We start from the raw sequence: 9,930 nt of genomic DNA, 5'->3' as shown, positions 1-9,930 counted from the left end.
CCCAAGCAACAAACATAACGCGCATGTCTCGGACAGCTGCTTTCCGATCTGCCGCTTACCGATGCACGCGATGACTGCAGCTTGCATTGAACATAGATTGCCACCACACAAAGACAAGTAGTGCGCGGACCCTTTTGTTGCCTGCACAACTAGCAATTTAACTTGCAGCGTTTGGAAAACGGATACAATTCTCTTGAGCTCATCCTTGCCGATCGCGAGTGAACGAACAGTACAATCAATTAAATTTGGGGGGTTTTACGTGCCAAAACCACGATATCATTATGGGGCACGCTGTAATGGAGGGTCTCAGGAATAATTTTGACAACCGGGGGTTCTCTAACGGGCACAAAAATCAAAGTACACAGTAACAAGTGTATTCTTGCATTGCGCCTCCATCAAAATGCGGCCGCCGTGGCCGGGAATCGAGTTTGCGTCGTCGAGCTTAGTGGCGCAACACGTATGCATTTACTGCTAAGCTAACACGGCGGATGTCACTGCACGATTCAAGTACGTGACACGTCTAAACAAACAGCCATGCGCTAAATACAGGCATATTACTATTTCGTTTTTATGAACGGTCGTTATATTGCACGCGAATGCGAACGTATGTGACTTACTTGACTTGGCGCACTGCAGTTATCCACAGTTGTCTGTCCTTCTCGTACCACCTCCCCGGAATTCTATAGGACTTCACGGGCAGCTTTCGACCTTTCGAGGCTGTTGTGGCAATCAACAACACAGCAGCAGTATTGCGTGCCACCTTTCCCGGTTGATGAGGTCGTGCTCGCCGTCACGAAAAGAACGCGCACCATCGCTCGCGCCGTAGAGAACACGGGCGCACGCTGGCCCAGCGACGACCTTCGACACTTCCATCCTTCCGCCAGGGGAGTATTGGGCGCTGGTGCCACGCGGGCAATCTTTAGGTTGCCTCGTCTATAGAGCAAAAGCTTAGGCGAGACCCCTCAACGTCGCGTGGAGAAAAATATGAGAGAGAGAAAAAAAAAATGTGGCGGAAATTTCACTCTCTCAAATGAAAGGTCGCCGTTTCTACGTCGCGCCGGAACACGCGTGTACGTGCCGACATCTCAGCCAACGCTGCGGCTTCGGCGCAGAGGGAAGCAACGGCAGAGGCCCCGTCCGGCCAACAAAACTGCCCCATGCCAACCAACGCTCGCTTCAACGGCAGAAAACGAAACTTCAGGGAGCGGGCTAAGCTGGCGCCGGGGCGGCGGGAGCAGCGGCGGGCGCGCACGGAGACAGTCAAAGGTGAGGGAGCTACGAGGGAGTTGAGAGGGAGCGCGAGGGGAGCCACTGAAGTGATGGGGTTGCCGAGGCCAAATCCGCTTCCCTGCCACCCTCCTCCCTCACCTTCGACGGTCCCCACACGCGCCCGTTGCCGCCCGCTGCCTGAAGTTTCGTTTTCTGCCGTTATCGGGAAGCGAGCGTTCGCCGACGTGGGCAGTTTCGTGGCCCCCGCTCGCTATGTGCTTGCGCGCCGCAATATTTCACGACTCGCACCGTTTTTACGTCGTGCTATGGTGCACGAATACTTCAAAAATAAGTCCTTTCTTTAATTCAAACTAATTTTCGGGCGCCTTCGAGTACGAATTATTGAGATTCGACTGTACTCTGAAATGCTGGAATGTGAGTTGCAGATGGTGTGCATTCTCATTCATCCATGAATGTTTATCAATAATGAAAATGCAGAATCAACTACATTATGAAATTAATTTGAAAGCCCCTTCAACAGAAAGTTGGTCCTAACAAAAAACTAATAAAAACCATCATAATGAAAGGAAGGAGTCCAAAATTGACATATTTTCTAGTTTCTTTCAGCAGTAATAATCACCAAATATTGAGAAACTTGAATTGGCCAAACACTCGCCTGGCAAGCATTTAGGTTAGAAGCAAACAGAAAAATACAAAAACACAGCAAAACACAACCTCCCTGTGACAAAGCATATGCACAGGCATATGATAAAGAGATACGGAACAAGAAGAATCTGGGAACAAAGGGGATCAGTTCCCAATTCTTCTCACCCATTCCATAGGGAGGGTACTATTGACTATGCCAGCCTTGATGCCTTCAGGTAGTGTACGAGGGTTTACTGGCCTGTTGCCTGCTCCTAAGATCATGTACTGTGTGACGGCTATCGTTGAAAGGATGCTCCACATCTGAAGCCATGGTTATGAGTGATGTTGGACAACATACCAAGGATGTACACAAATACTCAAGAAAGTGAACAGAGGGACAGCCAGCATCGTAGCTCAATTGACAGAGCATTGCCCGCATCATGCAAAGATTGTGGTTTGGCTTCCACAACGGCAAATTCTGTTCTTTGACTTTTCAGTTCCGCTTGTTAAGAATATGAAGCTTAATGCAATATTAGCCATCATTCACAACTGATTACATTTTTTAATTATTAATTTCTCCTACGCTTTCCTTGGCCTAATAAAGAAATGGAATAAACACACGTGCTAGATTAGTGAAGATGAACAATAGTACCCATGACAAAATTGAGTGCTTTTCCAATTTAAATTTCACAGAACAAAAGACTAAGGATTTGCTTTTACGTATTTTTTTTAATGTGTTCAGAACCAATTTAAAATTAACAGTAATCAGGAAGCACAGCATAAGTTTGCCTCATTTTGTTTCTCCTAGGCTGAAAACATTCTAAAAGTGCATTCATATGTAATTCCAAATTTTTAAAATAATGGCAGCTAATGGTTTTGAAACTTCTATTCTCCGCTATTAGCACTGTTTAATGTCAACATATTTACCCCCAGAGAATAATATAGAAAATAACCAAGAAGAAACATCGGGATGACTGCTCTTGCAGTGGATCTAAAATCAAGGTGACGGTTGCATCAAGAGGCAATGATCAGCCAGCTTTTGAATTCTCACCCTCAGTAGTAGCTTTGCAGAAGACGCACTGGAAGCGGCGCCCGCCATCTATGAACTGCATCAGTGGGCACATGTAGGCCTTGCACCGGTTGCACCGCACAGGGCCATCCTCCCCGAAATCACTCAGTGGCAGGGCACTCTGCATGCACCAAAGTGCTACTGTTTAGGCAGAGCCATAAAATCAGCCTAGGCTAGTGTATCAAAGCAGAACAAAGAAATGTTCTTCCCTTTAAAAGCAGACAGCTATAAACCAGCCGGAGCTGAACTTGAACATACTTATACACAATAGCAGGAGCGTGTGCTGCCGAAAGAGATGCAATAAACATGTTTGGATAGAAATCGAAACAGAAAGTACCAGCACAGTCAAAAGCTTAAGTTTTGATGAAAGAACTGACCTCCAACTGTGTCTCAGAGAATTCTGGTTTACCTCTAGACATTCATTCAAGCTTTCCTTCTTCACAAGAATTGAGCTACACGCAACAACAATTGAGCTATTTAAACTGTGTGACAGGTGCATTAATTAGTTCATTCAATCTCCATGATGATTGCTATCTGTCAAGGATAATCATCATAAAGCCTAACAGCTCACCTCACCAGGAGCTTGGCGTGCAAAAGGGCTGATGCACAGGGCAAATGGAAGAGCCGTTTGCCTCAGCATCTCTGGTGTGCACGGTACACTGTAGATGGTAGAACGCACAAATCGAGGGCTGCAAATGCCTGCATAGAGAAGCAGTAGCCATTTTATCCCACAACACTATAACTGAAAAGAACAAAAGTGCTACAATTCTTGTTCAGTAAAAAATTGGAGGATGCTTAAGTTTCGCCTTTAAAAGTAGAATGCAATGGCATTCAAAGATCCCCGACTGCTTCTCACGCTTCCCGGCAACTGCAGCTTATGTAACCCTAATGTTTACCGGGAAACGCTGGCGGCGAACGCTGTACACGAAGGTGATCTTTCTGGTAGAAATGCAGCCTATTGCGTGGATCGATCCCAGGGGTAGTGCACAGCCGCGCCAAAAAAATTACATCATTTTCAGGTTTCTGTTAGTGTTTAGCACTTTTAATATTTCAGTCTGAGAATATTTAACATAAAAGGCCAGCGCTGTTGGTGTTTTGTTTCATGACATTTTTTTGTGGGCTGTCATCCTCAAAATTCCGAGGAATAACTTTGTCAAGAATGTAAGACAAGGTATGAGCAACTTTAGTGATAGAATGGTGTGGCAATATAACCCAGCGTATACTGCATGTCATATAGCAAGGCATGGCATATCCATATACCTTAATATACACGGGAATTTACGCTCACGGGACGCCAGCACCGACCCCGGATTTTATGCGACACGGGGCCCATAAGGCTATTGCATTAACCCTTTAAGGCCCAGTGATTCCAAATGGAATCATCAATTTTGTAGCTCAGTGGGCAACCCCGAGTTAAAAGAAAAAGATTGTTCTTAAGCTACAACTCGTATTTAGCCCTTGCTTTACATATGCTGGCAAGGTGGTAGACTCAAGGAAGTGCTGTCACCTCTGAACGAAAAAAATAAAAGAATCGCTTACACTGTTCCTGCCATTAGCTGAGATCCCCTCTTCTTTTCACCGTGCAGAGGTACAACAATTATTTTATTTTTGTCTCGAACATTTCGATTTGAACTATTAGGTGCTATGCGATCACTTCGCAGTAAACTTATTCCGCAAAAAGTATTTGCGGGTACCGGAGATCTTTGTGAATCTTGATGATTCCAAATGGAATCATTGGGACGTAGCGGCCCCGACTACTCACGCGATACATTTTCGATTGACGTTACCTCACTGACTAAATCGCGTGTTTGTTCGCGCGCAAACGACGTTTCCATGCCGTACTTGGCCATGTTTTGGGCGCGTGTTACCTGATGGATCATTATCGGGTCAGGAGCCTGTATTATTGGTGGAGCCTTGCTCAGCTTTTTGTGATTTTATGCTGTTGATATGAGCTTATGCCGTGTAGATAAACTTTTTGGGGGGCAATTTATTTCGGAACAGATGGCGACAATCAGCGCATGCGAGTTTTATTAGAAAAAGAAAGAAGTCGCGAAGCTTGTGCTGATCCCTCGAGGTGACATTGATTCGTCCGATGAAAAAGAAGTCAGTGCGCAAACTAGAGCACTGCACGGGCCGATTTTTGCGGCCCGGGCCCGGCCTGGGCCCGTTTTCACATTGGGCGGCCCACCCGAGCCCGATCAAAACTTTTGTGGCAAGACCCGGGCCCGGCCCGGGCCCGGAAATAATCTACGTTACCCGCCCGGCCCGCCACCCCTTTACCTTAAGCCCGAGCCCGGCCCGAGCCCGACTCGAAACCGGCCCGAACCCGGCCCGAGACCGAAAAATACATGTTTTTCAGAGTTGAAAAGCCCGAGAATAACTCGCAGAAAGCCCGAGCCCGGCCCGGGCCCGCGTCAAAAAACCCGAGCCCGGCCCGGGCCCGGGTCAAAAAGCACACGCCGTGCCCGAGCCCGGCCCGAGCCCGTGAAAAAACTCCTCTACTCGGCCCGGCCCACGAGCCGGGCCAGGCCCGGGCTTTCGGGTAAGCCCGAGCCCGTGCAGTGCTCTAGCGCAAACTATAAAAAATAAAGAATGTGCTCTTACTGCCGCATTCGGTGCAAGATGTGTGGCACACACCTCTTCCTCAACAAAGAAAAGAATTGCTTCAAAGAATTTCATCTAAAATAGACTTTTCACGTATTGCTTGAAACGACGCATTTCAAGTAAACCAAGTCCCACTGATTCCAATTGGAATCATTGAATAAGTTTTGATTGAATAGTGTGAGCACAGATTTTTTTATTTTTTTTAACTACCACGATCATGCACATCTCAAATTGTAAAGACCAATTTTTTACAATGAACAGAATTAATTTGGGCCTGAAAGGGTTAATATGAAAAAGCTACAATGCAGCTCTGAATAATAACAGCACATAGTACAATTGTGTCCCAGATAGCAGTACCTCGAATGAAGGCAACTCTACAAATTGCCATGACAAATACTTTGCTACAAGCATGTCTAGAAAATTTGCACATTACAGGCATATATATCACAAACATACGTACTGTACTATGCACCTCATGTCAATAAGTCCCAACGTCTTTGGAAATGCACAATTCTGCATGTACTAATTCAAAAGTTCCATGAAAATAGCAAAAATACAGTAAACAATATTACCTACCTTCATCATGCACAATAAAGTCAGTAGTGACCAGTGGTGGAACCAGGCCCCTCTTATTTGTGTAGAAAGGACCGCTGTGAGCTTTGCGATCATCTTCTATCACTTGGATCTAGAACAGACAGCAAACAGACAGCAAAGTTCCCTAACACACTGCCTTTCATAGGTTAAACTAAAAAAATTTCACAAATCAGACACCACGTTAGTGTAAATGTGTAATTCTTTCTTTACAGAAGCAGTAAAATAAAAAAAAAATAAAAGCAGATGACAATGCTCAATTTCAAAGGCAACAGCACATAATACATTTGACAGAACTGAAGCACTGTACAGTGAAATCTTCTTGCCCAACTATCTCTAGAAATCCAATGGAAGGCCATTCCTCCACATACAGGGGATGGAATGTGTCAAAATTCAAAAATGTGACATGCAACATGAGAAAATGCTTTAGTGTAATCTTGGGTGGTTGTCCAGAAATCCCACTGTGAAGTCCCCAACCTTACTGTATATTCCCTTAGGAAGAGCGAGCTATGCATTCAGCAGGACTAAACATCATGCCATTTTTTCCCTACTAAACTGCTACTGATATGTGGTTAATGATGATAGACCAACCCTCATTTTGTGAGAAAGAAAAATCCCTTCAAATGAACACCCCCCCCCCAAGATTTCAAAATAAAAAATTCCAAACGAGATGCTGTGAAACCAAATTTGGAAGGTGTAACTTTTTTCTTGAGGAGATGAGGAAAAAACAACACAGCTACAAACAACTTTACCCATTGCAGGGTTCGTACAGGTTTCCAAGGCAAAAATTCAAGGATATTCCAGGACTTTCCAGGACCTGTCACAGGTTTTTCAAGGACTCAAAGCGGCATCCAAAGTAGGATTTCTTTACTCTAACATTTCCAAAAATGACTAGTCTTATTGCACTTACAATAAATAAATGTATATCACAATTATAATAAAATGTCTAGCCTTGATAACTTCTCAAGATCACAACACAAAATGAATGCTTACAACAGCGGCTGAGATTTCTCCAGTGTAGGCTGGGTAAAATTCACCAAACATATTCAAAACATTCAGCATAGAGTTATTGCGCTAAAATAAAAAGAAATAAATGTATATTCCAATGATGTTAATATTGTGTAGCCTTGATCACTTTGCAAGTTCACAACAATACCGAAGAAAAAAAAGTACACAAAACACACCGAATGCTCCCAACAGCTACACTGACTTTTCCAGTATTAACTGGGCAAGTTAAACGAACATTTCCAAACCATTCAGTGTAGTCTTGCTACACATCCATTATATTATAAAAAATAGATGTACAGTATATTGCCATTTTGTAAAACATGTCTTGTCTTGATCATTTCTCAAGTCCGCAATATTAAAAGTTAACACAACAACACTCACAACGGCTCTCAGGCTTCTGCAGTATTAGCTGGGTTGGTTTATCAAACATTTCCAAAACATTCAGCATAATGTTATTGCACTTATATTATCATAAATAATATTATAACAAACCTCCACCCGAAGGCACAAAGGCACTGAGCATCAGTGGTAAAGTTGCTCCACTATAGCTAGCTCTCTTTAGCTTCACCTCGCACGCAAGAGGGAAAGTGGGAAAAGGCAGACCGCCGGGCGAGGAGTGAAACGAACGATAGGATGAGGAAAGCAGCGTAAGCACTGCCAGCCGAGCCAGCACCTAAGCGCGGCACACATCTCTCATTCCATTCACGGTTTGACGCGGTGAAGCCTTTTATTTTTTCCCGCAGTTCTGCAAAACGGAAGCGTGTGTGCTCGTGCCGGCGTATTGCTTCTGAAATGGGGAGTATGTCAGATCGATGCCGATCTACCACAGAAAGGAGGTCGCAATGTCGATATCAGAGTGCATTGCTCACGAAATTCAAGGATTTTCAAGGAAGGAAAAAAATTCCAGGACTTTCAAGGGCCTTGAAAATGCACTTTTCAATTTCAAGGGTTTTCAAGGATTTCAAGGACCTGTACGCACCCTGCATTGTGGTGGCTCAGTGACTACAGCATTCTGCTACTGGGGCATGAGGTTACAGCTTGAATTCCAGGCTGCAATAACGGTATCCCAACAGGGCCAGAATTTAGAGCCCTCCACTATGACATCCCTTATAGCCCAATGTGCACCTCTGGGACATCATACCCCCATCGGTGAATAACAACCTTCCCAAAAGTGGCAGCAACTTGGTAGTGGTGTACAGTGATGCTCGCTTTGACAAACACTGGTAAAGAGAGAGTTAAGCTTTACATCTGCTTTACATCTATTATCAGTCACTTAAAAAAGGCACAAGCCTGGATGAGATGAAGCACCTTTCATTATGGCAGAGAAGAGGAAAGATATTCAAGAATTATCTGCCAGTGCAGCTACATCATACGATGATATGCCAGCCTATCTGCCTTGCACTGAAAGCTATTTCCTACTGCTGAAAAAGTTTTCGCCTAACTCTAATTTTGTTCTGAACCTTTCCTGAGATGCTGTATGCTTCAAAATTTCTTATGATGAAAAGGCAGGTCTCAGACAGAAGGTCTTAATGACACATAAAACTTGTGTTTAAAAATGTTGTTCAATATGAAGAATAATACCTTAGCATAATGAATTTCTTTCAAAGACATGACACTACTTTCTTAAAGATGCCAGACCCAAGCTCACAGGAAATTTATTTGTTGCAATTATCCTCAACATTTCAGCACGGCTACATACTTTTAAAATGGAGCTCTCGTTTATTAGACAATTTAAAAAAAAACTTTTCTAGGATAAAATTAATTTTACATAAAGAACTTCGTGTAAGACTATGTACGCACAGTAATTTGGTAGTTTCATAAAAATGACCATCATGATGGCATCCATCAGTGCCTTGCTTTTCAGCTCCAATAAATAGTGCACAACTCTAACTGAACCGTACTTAACATGTGCATATACAATCACACCAGCCAGAAGACATTTTCTTCAAGTAGCCTAAATTATTACTACAACCATCATGCAACTAAGGCAAAACATTCCTTTAGTTAGCCGGAACTGTTGCTAACTTCTGCTCCACTCACACATAAAGAAAAAATTTTTTTACTGATGCTTATACCGTAAAGTTCCGAGCAAGCGCCCCTACCCATGCAAGAGCCCCCCCCTCCCCTAACTTCGCTGCTAATCTCATACTTGCGCGCCGTTCAGGGAAAGCGCCCCCTCCCCCCCATCCCGCTCCGCACCAACACTGGCCTGCCACATCCAGTCCACGAAAATAATGGCAACTTCGGCAAATCGCACCAGTGCGCATGGGGGTGCCCCGATGAGCCATTTCATCGAATCATGGTCGCACCCGGGTGCTCCAGTGCGCACACGTGTGCATCAGGGAGAACTGCGGCTGGCGGTCTGTAGATCACGGACCGCCGGCCGACAGCGAGATCTGCCTCTCACACAGCACAGAGGATTTCCCTGAGGCACAGCGACGTGACCACTCGGCGACAGAGGAGTGGTCGTGGCTACGCTCTGGTGTCGCCGGCAGCTTCACCGCTGCTAATCACTCGCCACCGATATCGTCGCTAGGCCTTTTCCAGTTCACTTCGAATCTGTAGCAGACCGCCGGCACTTCAGAACGAACCGCCGATGCTCCCAAGCAGCAATGTTTTGTTACCGTCATTGCCGCTTTACCCTCTCCTCGCAATAATTTCACACGATGAAGAAAACATGCTGATATTTGCGGTGCCACCAGCTGCGTTGCGAGCATGGCCGAGCCGCGGTTCGCTGTCGGTAGCCATGCACTGCAGCTAAGCTTGACTTGTATCGGAACTCTCATTAGTGCTAAACGTTTCAC

General features: G+C 44.8%; 1 protein-coding gene across 5 annotated transcripts in view; it reads right to left on the bottom strand.

The window, feature by feature from the left end:
- Positions 1-9,930, bottom strand: part of LOC119436298 (protein transport protein Sec24C-like) — an 83,420-nt gene that overhangs the window by 60,501 nt on the left and 12,989 nt on the right. For all 5 annotated transcript variants that reach the window (XM_049656787.1, XM_049656797.1, XM_037703107.2 and 2 more), the window contains 3 exons: positions 6,104-6,212; positions 3,495-3,622; positions 2,906-3,044 (listed from right to left, as the gene is read on the bottom strand). In XM_049656787.1, coding sequence (XP_049512744.1) covers positions 2,906-3,044; positions 3,495-3,622; positions 6,104-6,212 — 376 coding nt within the window. The remainder of the gene's footprint in view (positions 1-2,905; positions 3,045-3,494; positions 3,623-6,103; positions 6,213-9,930) is intronic.

The sequence above is a fragment of the Dermacentor silvarum genome, chromosome 1 (assembly GCF_013339745.2).
Source record: "Dermacentor silvarum isolate Dsil-2018 chromosome 1, BIME_Dsil_1.4, whole genome shotgun sequence".
NCBI lineage: Eukaryota > Metazoa > Arthropoda > Arachnida > Ixodida > Ixodidae > Dermacentor > Dermacentor silvarum.
Note: the sequence above shows the minus strand (reverse complement) of the source record. Positions and strands in the feature narration are given on the sequence as shown.